Source organism: Megalops cyprinoides, chromosome 2 (assembly GCF_013368585.1).
Source record: "Megalops cyprinoides isolate fMegCyp1 chromosome 2, fMegCyp1.pri, whole genome shotgun sequence".
Classification (NCBI taxonomy): domain Eukaryota; kingdom Metazoa; phylum Chordata; class Actinopteri; order Elopiformes; family Megalopidae; genus Megalops; species Megalops cyprinoides.
The window spans coordinates 31,151,177-31,163,870 of record NC_050584.1 but is presented as its reverse complement, the minus strand read 5'-3'; the positions used below and the strand labels follow the sequence as shown (position 1 = coordinate 31,163,870).

General features: G+C 40.7%; 1 protein-coding gene across 1 annotated transcript in view; it reads left to right on the top strand.

Moving 5' to 3' along the window:
* The window catches only part of LOC118773541 (zinc finger protein 644-like), a 36,866-nt gene extending 24,477 nt beyond the window's left edge, over positions 1–12,389 (top strand). Inside the window, exons 2-6 of the mRNA XM_036522522.1 lie at positions 3,275–6,176; positions 7,824–8,393; positions 10,638–10,763; positions 11,175–11,277; positions 11,601–12,389. Coding sequence (XP_036378415.1) covers positions 3,290–6,176; positions 7,824–8,393; positions 10,638–10,763; positions 11,175–11,277; positions 11,601–11,793 — 3,879 coding nt within the window. The 5' untranslated portion in view covers positions 3,275–3,289 and the 3' untranslated portion in view covers positions 11,794–12,389. The remainder of the gene's footprint in view (positions 1–3,274; positions 6,177–7,823; positions 8,394–10,637; positions 10,764–11,174; positions 11,278–11,600) is intronic.
* Positions 12,390–12,694: the final 305 nt, after the last annotated feature.

Sequence of the window (12,694 nt, the reverse complement as noted above, 5' to 3'; positions counted from 1 at the left end):
TTTATTGATTCAGCAGTGTAAGAGTATTGTGCCTTTTTCTGACCCCAGAAAAGGTTAGTTGAATTATAGAGAAAAGTTCAGCAGTCTAAGTAAAATGTCTTGTATGGCAATACGCAGTGTAGGTTTTGTATTTAAGTAACAACTTTACACTGTTACTTCAGTTTCTGAATAGCCTCAATATGTTACATTTATTGTGTCATCAGCAGACATCTTCACTAAAGTCCACAGTTTTTATGGCAATGAAGGACATTTTTATCGAGGACTTTGAATAAACAGGAATGGTAGGCCTATCTTTCCCTGTGATCACAACACAGACATAATTAAATACAAAAATTCATTTAGACAGGAGGATGCCATGTCATTATGTAAACATCCTCTGTGACCTTTTGTGGACAAACATCTGTTTTTATCACTCTGCAACAGCATTGAATAGGCTTACAAAAGCCTGATATTGGCATCTTATTATTTCGGGTAAATGTAAGCACTTGTATTAACAGGAATGGATATTTATCACTGTCCATTTTAAAATCACCAGTGGCAGAAAAGGTGTACTTTGGATATGAACCATGAGCTTTTTCTTTAATTAAATCAATAAGATCATACACTTGTCACCCTCTATTTGATGTTCTTGTCTTGTGTTTGTCAGGTGTAGTTTGCAGCTTGCTTTGGACACTGCAGATGAATGGAGTAGAGCCCTTTTTGCAGTGGCATTGAAAGAACACTTTCTCCTTGGGAACACAGAATTGTCAGGCTGAATTGCTGCCCTGTTTGTCTAGAGCTGTACTTTGATACTCTTACACTTGAGAAGCAGCTTCATAAATTCACATTGTGTCAAATAATCAATAGCTCCCATTATCCAAGGAAGTTGTTTTGTACAGTACTTGAGGAACCACTGCCCTTTTGTTTAGATGTTTCTTCAATGGGGGGTTATGGGGAGGGAGGGGGTAGGGGGTTAGCATGGGTGTTGATCCGTGAAGACAGATCTGATAGTTGTAGGTGCCGGGCTGACTGGTCCCAGTTGGTCCTCCCCTGACTGCATCCACAGAGCTGCCAGTCTGGGTGGAGAGTCCACAGAAAGGATGGATTTCCTTTTTGTGCTCTGGCATGTTCCTATTCATTCTGACAGACTCAATCTGCTCAGCCTCACACACCAGGCCCATCTCTCTCCTGGCCGGGACAGCAGAAAACCTATCTGAAAGTCTTCGTCGATAGATATGTCTCTCCTGGTGCACAGGTTGTGCTGTGTTTTTTTTTCAGGTCTTTGACATTGACTGGGTTCCATTTTAGAAACAAATTATCTAATGCAGCATTGTTTCATTTACAAAAGATACCATAAAGTAGACATTTTGAGTTCAGTGCCAGGTTCATATATAAGTATATCATGAATATCCAAAAATGTGTTGCTCCCTCTTTAATTGCAATTCAATCCTTAAGGAGAACACCTCAAATGTCAGTAGAGCATGATCCCTTGAAATTGTAATTTCTCCTGCACTGTAATTTCAGTCATCTTTTGATGTCTGAAATATCTTTTCAGCTCTTTTGTTTCATGCTACACAAGGACATAACTTGCACTGCGACTCAAAACAATTCAGAAAATATTTGTAGCTTTTGAGAAAGCATTAGACCACAGTAAAAGTTTAAATACCAAAAGGCCTATGGGGACCCAGTGATTGGTAGTTCATACCTTGCTTTTGATTATTAAATATCCCAGGAAGCTTCATCTTCAGGGATTACAGAATAATTATGATAATATGCAATTATCACATCGCTTTTTTCAGCAGTAACCTCAAGATGAAGTGCAATAAGGGTGTTACTGCAAGTGCTGATAGTTCGACAAGGAAGAACAGGGAGCTAAAGAAAAAAAGCTCCCCTGTCTGACGGTGGAGTGTTCAGCGCTGTCTCCCAGCTTCTTTTACACTGAAGTCTTGAGTAGCATTTTTTTTTAATGTGAAATCAAATATGATTTGTTTAAACTAGACTAAAAATTTCTGTTTAACAGATAAGCATATATGGTGAAACTTCTTGTAGTGTAAAACTCTCTTGAGTTGAAATATAATGAAGTAAATGATTCTGAACATGTATTGCCAAGCCCTGGTTGTTATGTGTAGAGTCAGGATGTTAAGTTCTGAATTGGAAGGCTGTTAATGAGGCCTGTAATTTTAGAGCCCACAATAATATTCTGATGGCTTGCCACCCTGCTGTTAGGAGAGTAGCAGCAAAGTTTGCTTTAAATGCGGAGCGTCTGTTCTCCCTCTGAACCCCTGACACCACAACAGATGGGGAGAATATGGAGCACGGAAGGTTTTACCTCTGAGGTGGTAACAGTGAAGCCACTCATTAACACTGAATTTACCACTTCGTTAGCAACGTGGCTTCCTGTTGAGAGCAGCTAGTATAAGATGTCAAACCCTCTGAGCACACATTTGTCTAACTGTAGGACTATAACCTCTCTGGACATTAAAACACACAAAACATCACCTCTCCTCTTGTAGTTTGATTCCACCCCACACCCGATAGTACTGGGGCTTCAAAAAGTAATTGTTTTATTTATTTTATAAATTCCTTTTGCTCACATTTTTCCAGGAGTGGAGCAGAGTAGTCCCCTATTGTACTTTAAGCCCCTCTCTGATTTTTTTTTCAATCCATCAATCTGTTGTGTTGTATCAGGGCTGTTTGTGTGTACCAGTTTGTGGGGATTTGAGAAACACCAGAGTCTCGTGCTGGGATCTGTGTTGGCACCATTTGAGAGTGATAAGATGGAATATGATCTCATTGGAGGTGTACTTTGTTCCCATGGAAATTGGTCAATTTTAGCTGCGGCTGAGGATTTTAAAGGGAAAAGTGGGGGGGTTGTAACCCAGAGGTGTGCTCACATAATTAGAGTCCTCACCAGAGTATTCGGGGCTAACAGCAGGGTTTGTTGTGAACAGAAGTGGTGAAAACGGGTGTTGGAAAATCATAATGCAGCATAGATCAATACCCATCTCACTTCTAGGAGCTGAGAAGTTTTCACCCTGTCTTCCTTTTCAAAGTGCTTCATCCTGAACACAGTGTAGCCAGTGAATTATAATTAAAATGGTTACATTTGAATTCTGGAATTTTAATAGAGATGACGAGACGGATACTTTTTTTGATATCAGTATTCAAATATGGTGCTGCATGTGAAACAGTAGCTGATGTGACATTTAACTTGTCTATTATGAGCACTTCTCAGGCATTTGTTGATCAGTGCTTGTGTATGCTGGAACTGATGTGGTGTGTTTCTGTTTCCCAGAATAACCTGTTCTAAATGGCTAATTTGAAGCAGAATGTGAACAAGGAGAAAGATCTGGATTCTGAGAGCGACAGCCCAGACATCACTCAACAATCATTAAGGAGTCAGACACACTCTTATAGGAACAATACATTCAGTCTGCCAGTGCAGCTGTCCTCGGACAGTCTTGAAAAACCTCTAAATGGAGCCCAGCCGACTCTATTTGTACGCAGCAGTGTCCCTGCTGTTTCCGCTCCTGCTGACGCATTGCCTACAGGAGCACTTGTTAATGGACCTGGTTCACACCCCACCTCAGATGAGCTCGGTGTCCTGAACAAAAGCAGTGTTTCACTGAGTAATGCCCTGCACGTGGAGCGAGTAGGAAAGGTTTACAGACCTCAGATGTCACAGCTGACCAACGAGTCGAGACCAGACACTCGCAAGAACGAGGCAGAGTGTGTCCTGAAAACATTGTCCATGCCGGCTGGTGCCGATGTGTTGTGGTCCAAAGCTGATGGCAGTGAGTTGGAGGCACATGGTACCAGTCTGTCCAGGGAGGATCAGGACAAAATGCCAAATGGCCAGACCAGGATGACATGGGGCTTTGATGCTGAGTCTTTGGATAACTCCTCGGATGATTACGACCTGAACTGGGACCACCAAAAGAAGTTCATGCAGTTCCTGTGGAATGACCACAGCAAAGAGGACAGTGTGGTGATGGAGAATGAAGCAATGTCTCTGTCTGTCGGCCGAAGGCGAAGAAAGCGCAAAATGGACACGATGGAGACGGCAGATCTTTCAGAAGATGTTTGCAGCAACTTGAGTCATACCTCCAAAAGGTCACTAATGGATGGTGGCTCTGATTATGAGAGCCCCATTTCCAATAGAAAAGTGCATTTCTTCAGGAAAAAGCCCAGTTTGCAGTCCTCTGTGGATTCATGTGAGAAGTATTCCAGCGACACTGTGGTTGCCATCAAGCAGCTCATTCTAAGTGCACCAGTGAAAAAGCACCGCAATGGCAACAGCGTTGGTGAAGCAGACAGCCTCTCCTTGGTGAGTGGCAAACTTAAGCAGTTGAAGATGGAGCTGTCGACAGGCTCAGAACAACGGCTTTCATTTTTTCCATGCGCAAAGTCCAACATTAATTTCAAGGAGAAGAAGCATTTCCATAAGCATATGATGTATCATTTAAAAGGGCATAATCAGGTTCATCACCTAAATCTGCCACAGCCCTTTATCTGTAGAGAGTGTGGGTGTTCATTTTGTGATCGCAACACCCTTCTCAAGCACATGATTATTCACCAAGAGAGACGAGAAGAGCTGATGGAGGAAATCAAGGGACCGAATGAACTTCAAGACAAAGGCAGGAATGCGAGATTGCAGTGCCCACAGTGTGTTTTTGCAACCAGTTGCCCCAAAATATTTGTTAAGCATGCAAAGACGCACAAAAGAGACAAGAGATACTACTGCTGTGGAGAGTGCAACCTCATGACTGTGACAGAGCATGAGCTGGAAGCTCACTTGTACGCTGCCCATTGTGTCACGTGCAAACCACACTACATGATGCTGATGAAAAGTGACAGATCAAAGGAACAGGTGAAGTTTGCACCCAAGAAGAACGATGTATCAATAACCATCTCCTTTCCTTGCAAAATATGCCCTTTCAGCACTCAAAGCAAAAATGTTCTGAAAAAGCATGTCGAACTAATGCATCAGCTACTGTATCAGGATGATTTTGAAAGCCCATCTTATAATGACACTAATGACTGTGCAGCACCTATATATGAGCAGAGGTTTTTGAGCAAATCCCAAAAAGCTGATTCACAAAGGCATCAATTGAAGCCAAAATTTATTATAGAGAAGCAGGCTTTCAGGAAAAAAGTGGAATTGCCCTTTTGGTCTAATGGCATAGCTGACCTGTTCATAAAAAGCAAGTCCTCACAGAAAGCCCGGAAAGGTTTCAACTCCTCTCTGTTCAAATGGAGTCTTAGCAATTCAACAAACAAGCTGTCACCATCCTTGAGAAGAAGTGACAAGCCAAGCAAATTATCTCTTCAACTGGCTGAAAAAATAGACGTAACAGGTCTTCCGTATGATGATGACAGCAAGGATGACCGAGGATATAGAAAAAATGCAGAGAAGCCAAAATCTCTCTTAAGCTGCTATGAGCCGCTTGCATCCAAAACGGAACCCAGCTGCATGTACTTTCCAGGCTGTGATTCTGACATACTTAATGGTCAAGGGGATAGTGAGGACTCTGACAGCAGACACTTGACCACGCAGTCTGGTATAAAAAAGTCTACTTCCAAAAGAAAAATGTCAACTCCGTGTCACAACATTATGGACAAAGCAGTTCACTTCATCATACCAAAACATGAAAAAACTTCAAAGAGGCATGAGGTTTCTGAGAATAGCCATGAGGACACCTATGACTTCAGTGACTACACCAGCGAGGCCACCACTAACTTTCTGGGCTGCAGTGAAAATGAACAGAACCTGTATGCGCGCAGCTATTTTATCTGCAGGCAGAGGCTTCCAGTGAAAGGAGACAGTGGCCCCTCCAGTGTCCCGTCTGAAAAGCATTGCGAGGAGGAGAAGGGCAGTGATGAGACACAGAAGTTGGTAGTGAAGGAGGAATGCGTCAAAAGCGAACTGTCAGGAGAACCGTTGGAATTGGGCATGGCTCCGCGGAGTGATTCCTCAAACTCATCTCCCTTTGGGATGGAGCAGAAGTCTTGTCCGTATTGCCCTGCTGTCTTTGAGTCTGGCGTTGGATTGTCCAATCACGTGCGTGGGCATTTGCATAGAGTAGGCCTGAGTTATGATGCCCGTCACGTGGTGTCGCCCGAGCAAGTGGCCTCCCAGGACCGCCAGCCGCGCATTTGCAGGAAGATCACTCTTGTGTCACGCCGAATCAAAAAAGGTGACAAACAGATTGGAGTTTGTTGTCATTTTCATCTATTTCTCTTCTAGATAAGTAATTTGAGATTCACAAGTGATGCAAAGTAGCTGAACAGAAACATATTTATCAGGCTGGACATTTTTGTTTAATCTATTATGTCCATGCCCTGCAATAAACATTTAGAAATGACTTGATTAAAGTTGTAAAATAATCTGTCCTTTTAATTTAATCTCTGAAAATTCTTCAGGCTTAATGAATAAATGTCTAACTCTGCCAAGCCTATGAAGGCATCATTATATACTAGGGATGTAACGATACATCGAATTTCGCGATATCGTGATAAAAAAATGTCTCAATACCGTCATGCGACTCTGACGAAATCTACCAGGATATTACATGGTTATTTTGCTAGTATAGCTGCATTCTACTATCTCTCCTTGTCAACAATTGTATTGTTTTCATTTTGCAGTTGTACCAGGGGAGGTTTGTTCATTAGGTCGGTCAGGCGACACACTACCAAAGGGGGAAAGGGAGGGAATTTTTCTATCACATTCTACCACAGTGTTACGCTAGCTGTGACTGTTCTAGACAGTTTGTCCTGCCTGTCAATATCATAGTCCAATCAGCGTCGTTGTGTTCCATTGAGTACCGCCCCTTTTCAGCGATTTCATTCTGTTTGAAAATCACCCAGATCGCTCTGATAGACTCTCATGTTAAGGCAATTTTTTTCAAACTGCAAGCACTGCAGTGCAATCTGTATGGGTTCTGGGTGAGCTTGCACTAATGTGCTTTTGTCATACATAACCTGGTATAGGGATTGCTGGGGCAGCCAGCGATCTTGTCACATTCAAGGCCAACATGGCTAATGTTACCTCAACTCAGAGCAACTAGATTGTGTCATGAAGAGAAGTACCATTCAGTCGTAGTAATCAGGATAAATTGGCAACTAAAGAATTAGGACTACCCAGACCAAATTTAAACATCAAGCAAGTATCTACAAAGGGGGGGAAATTGTATAACCAGGGATTTTCGCAGAGCTGGTATGAGCAGAAAACATGGCTAGCAGGCTGCGAAGTAGCTAACGCTTTGTTTGCAATGTGACAATGTCGAGTTAGCTAGCTGACTAATTTGCACAATGCAATGTGACAATGTCTAGTTAGCTAGCTGTTCATTTACCCATTGAACGGGTCACCTTATCCATCATTGCAACAATTGCCCCCCCCGAGAGATTTGGCGGGAGCCGCCACTGAATTGTACATACATACTGTAGTTCAATTATTTATTGCCAAAGACAATTCATGCCAATTTTTGCACATGGTTAGGTCATGGATGGCTACTTTTATTTTATTTTATTAAAGGAAAGCAGAAGCACTTTAAGTTAAAAGGAAAAAGTAAATTTTATATGAAATGAAATATGAATGATCAAAATATATGAAACCAAAAAATGTTGATTTATTATTTAATAAAGGACATTTTTTCAAGTCATCAGTTTTTTTTTAATATTGCGAAAAAATATTGTATCATGGACTTTTTATCGTGGTATTATCGTAACATGAGTTTTTGGTATCGTTACATCCCTATTATATAGCATCAGAATATACTTGCTATTATGCTTTTATTTCCCTGCCCTGGTAGGGTTAGTGATTTTGAAATTTCTTGTCATTGCAGCAAACAAGCCAGAGTCACAGGCGGAGCACACTTGTCCTTTATGTGGGGGCTGGTTTGACACAAAGACTGGGCTCTCAAATCATGTGCGAGGCCACCTGAAACAGATTGGGAAGACAATCTCCAGCAAAAGCAAATCCCCACTGTGCATTCTCAATGAGATGATGCAGGATCAGGAGGAATACCAGAACATTTTACAGGTAATGAACAAGAAACGGTTCCTCTCCAGGCCCTTTGTCCCCCAAAAGTTTGCCAGCAGCGATGGGCTATTCCTGACACCTACAGGGATCCCTGTGAAGATCCAGCATGCCAACCGAGGTGGCAGACCATGGGGGTTGAGCATGTTGCAACAGGAAGAAGAGGGCCGAGAGAAGAGGCAGACCAAGACGGAGCATGGGGTGAGGGGGTGCTCCTCAAGCACTTTGATAGAGCTGCTGAAAAGGAAGAAGCTGGATGAAGATCTGGGACTGAATAATTGCTCTCAGGTTGCGAGGAAACACCTTGATACGTCCTGTCCAAAAGACACTGATGCTCGACCACAGCTCATGAGGACAGAGCCCAGCTGGACACAAGGTATTCTCTCCAGAACCAGTGTAAAGCTCTAGAACTAGTCTAAAGTCTAATAACCTTTCCAGTCTAAAGTCTAAAGAATAATAACGTGATGGAGAGGGTGACAGCAGACAGTATTGAATGCATAATATAGTTTCAATATACAGAGTGTGTGATGCAGCTATATTGTTACATGTACAACCTATAATCACAATCAATCCACGTTCTTGTCTTTGTCCTTGTCAGATGTCTAGTGTTAAGTAACAAAACGTACCACAAGCCTACACTATTACTGACAACAGAGCAGAGTACTTTTGATGGGAGTTGAGCAGTATGGTAATCATGGAGCATATTAATGACAAAAACGTAATAGCATGAAGGTAACAGCACCAGTGTCCTGGACTTCTAGGATAACATTATACTATACTACATTAATGTTTTCCCTTTCTTTAATCAGTGTACTATTACACTAAATAGTGTGTTGTTTCTCATTTGTTCTGTAGATTTTAACACTGCTGCAGTTTTTTATGTACAGAAATACATGTTGAACTACACGACTACAGTCATATGGAAAGCTTTTAAATATTTATGCTTCGTATTGTAGGTTCAGCTCTTCTCTGAGCAAACATGGAGTCCTCAGGGGTATGCAGCTACAGGGAAAATGGAGAGAAACAAAAAGTTCATGATCAATTCAATTACTGTAACACATACAAAAAGAATAAATGTCACCAAGCCCCTTTGATATTCAAATTAATAGCCATTGAGTTCTTTGATGTTGAGCTGGAAACACATCAGCTGTGTTTACACACCTTTGTTTAATGTCTGTCCAAATAAGAGTTTCAGTCGTATTTGTAGAAAGATGTAAAATAAGATTTAAAATGAGGTTACTCTGCCATATTGCTAAGTTTCATCTATTACAATAATCTGATGTTGTTCCTCTTGTATATTAACTAACTTCATTATGAATCCTGTGTAGGAATTCTTATTGGCCTGTGTTTGCCTGTAAAGGCTGGCATGCACTTCACAGACATTGATCATAATTTATATGATGGAGGGCTGAACACTAAAAACTTTAATAGAATAAATATGAATGCAACTATCTGATACAAACTGAAGTGGTGAGTGAATAAGCTTTTATTTGCTGCCCAGGATCATCTTTCATTGCATAGCTTTGCATGTCTTTAGCCATTTATACAATTGAGAAATTTCTGAATATGCCCTCATTCTAAAACATGGAGGTAAACATTTTTGGGATCATTAGTTTTTAAAGATTTTGATAATGAAGTAACAAGAAGGTTCATTTGTTTCATATAATTGTCAGTAAAACAATTCACAGGTAATTTGAATAACCTTTAGTAGCTTGTCATAGAAACAACAGAAGATCTCTTAGTAACAGATGTTTTTATTAGGTGTGAAATGAATGGGTTGCTGTCACATTGTGATATTCACACCATTTCTTCACATATTTTTTAAAGGACAGGCTAGATAGAATGCGATACCATCTTGTCAAACAATCAGATAACTGTATGTTGAATGAGAAAAGGACATTATCAAGGACCTTTTCAAAGCACATATTATCAGAAAATATTTTTGTTTTGGCAAGAATAATAATTCTATCCTTGTTCATATTTCATTGTAAAAGTTTAAGAAAGGGTCACAGTTCCATCCATCAAAAAATTTCACCATCCACACCCATTGTCAGCTTGACATCTGGAGACATTACACTGTGATAAACGTTGCCTTCAACAACACTTCTTAAATTGTGGAATGCAAACCTGATTTTTTGAAATACAAAAACAGATGGTGGAATTGTTGAGGGCAGATAGGGAATAGCAGTTTAACTTGTTAATCTCTGTGCGCACAGTAGTGTTTGGTTTCTTCAATTGCCATCTTTACATGAACTGCACAATCAAACTAAAGATTTCCAAAGCACTAAAACCCCTGCAATATGATAACAATGCCTTAGTACTGTTATTCATTTTGAAGTCAGACTATTGTAAAACGTGTGTAGCATCCAAACAAACTGCTATAATTGAGATAACTACTAATGAAGTCAAAAAACAGACCCAGTATGCTAATTCTGAGGCTTTGGGGCATTCAGTAGATCTGCATCGTTTTGACACATTTGAAGATGTTCCACTGTAGCAAGCTACTTTTAATGAGCTGTTGGAGCAACAACAGATTTGAAGTTTTAAAATGTGTGCTAATTTTTTCCTCAGTGTGGGTTTAAAGCCCATTTCTTCTCCAATTCCTGTTTTTTTTTCCCAGAGAAAAGTGAAATAAACAAGAAGGTGTGCGCACACTGTAATACAACCTTTCCAAGTGCGGTCAGCCTGTCCAATCACGTGCGAGCGCGTGCAAGACGGAAAAGAGTCGCCTTGCTGGAGGGAACAAGTAAGAGTGACACTGCTACCCACATACACTATGTTTCAGCGAACTACACAGGAAACCAATGCAAAATACATTAAACACCGCAGTGACTGGCAAAAAAATCCATTTATGGCACTTCAGCAAATTCATACAATCCTCCATACTTTCAGTGACATTAAATTTGCTCAAATGTTTTAATTTTGGTTTATATTCCTGACAGGTTCAGTGTGGAATTGGGTCACATGCTTGTAACAAACACTGAGCTGCTGCCGACTGCTGAATTTATTTGTCATTGTGATTCAGTAAACAGGAATTTTGTGTGTGTATGTGTGTGCGTGTGCGTGTGTGCATGCATGCGTGTGTAATATATAGTTTTATGGGAGGATTCATGTTATTTTATGGGTGATGATTTTTATTTATGTGTTTCTGGTTTAGGTTATGACTGTAAACAGAAGAAGCAGAAATTGAGACCTGGGCCAAAGAAGAAGGTGTTCCCATTGCCCCATGGAGCAGATGAGATATACAGGCTCACCTGCAGGTAGTGCAGACCCCCACTTGTGTGCTTGATTCAGAACCTTTCTTTTTGCAGGCAGTGTACTGCGCATGAAGCAGTAATAGTGATGCATAAACACCTATGTGGTACAGTCTGAATGCACTTTACTGAAACACAGCTTTGAAGTGGACCCCTCAGCGTGATTATCAGCGTGTCCACCGTTTGATTCCGCTTGAATTCCGTGAGTGTTCATCAGGACTGTACTCTTTAAGATGTCAATTGACTCATCACTGCTGTAGTGTTCACCTCTGCAGGTGGACAGGGGCTCAACTGCTTTATTTGTTTAACCCCCCCCCCCCCTTCCCCAGGTTCTGTGACCTAGTCTTCCAAGGTCCTCTGTCAGTGCAGGAGGACTGGATTAAGCACTTACAGAGGCACATCATGAACACCGGTGTCCCATGCACAGGGGCAGGCATGGTGGAGGTGACATCCCTGTCCAAAGACCTCCCCTCTACGCCTGAGGAGCAGACAGCCCTGCTGGTGCTGCAGGCAGCCTCCTGAGCCAAGGAATGCACTATAGTTTATAGTATGAACTCACTTTAGGTCAATAGTGCATATGTACACACACACACACACACACACACATACAGTGTGTGTGTTTTACACACCATTTCCATTTTAAATTTGGCATTAATATAGATCATGTTCTGTTTTCTTTATGTTTTTGCACTTTAATTATTAGTGTCAACCCACTATCATATCAACAACCCTTACTTTGTCCATTTGGTCAAGTGTCAGCTGTAGCAGCCATACTAAGATAATTCCATCTGTATTATGTGAATGATGTGGCTGATACCTTCATAGGGTGCAAAATGCAGTTTTGCAATAAGCTTAAGTTAAACTCACATGATAATACTCTTATTTTAAATATACCAATTAATGGTATTAATGCATTTCATAACTGTAACATTTTGTACAGTTAATTACATTTACAAATTTTAATCTTGTTTAATACTCTTGTGTAACATTAATACTGATGGGCAGCAATATCTTCATTTTCTACACAGATTACTTGAGTAAAAGTGCAGTTAACACTTGCCAATAGATTACTTATAAAGGCTGTGGCTGACTGCACTCTGTCAGTGGCCTCTTACTACCATGCACTACATTTATGTCATTGATGTTTATCACTTAACAAAGCTCATTAATGTTTGGTAATACTGTCTAATGCTATTTTTGATTAATGCTGATTTAACATTCAGAAAAGTCTTTCCTTAAATGACTTATATCATTGTAACCACATGGAGTTGGTGCTTCAAACATGTGTTTTATACTTAAAATTGCACCTGTGGAGGAACTCCTAAATGTTTTGTTAGATGTACAAAGCTTTTATAAATCAGTGTTGTTATAGGCATCTGTTTGGCCTGTGCTTGGTACAGTATGTCCAACTGAACAGTTTCCA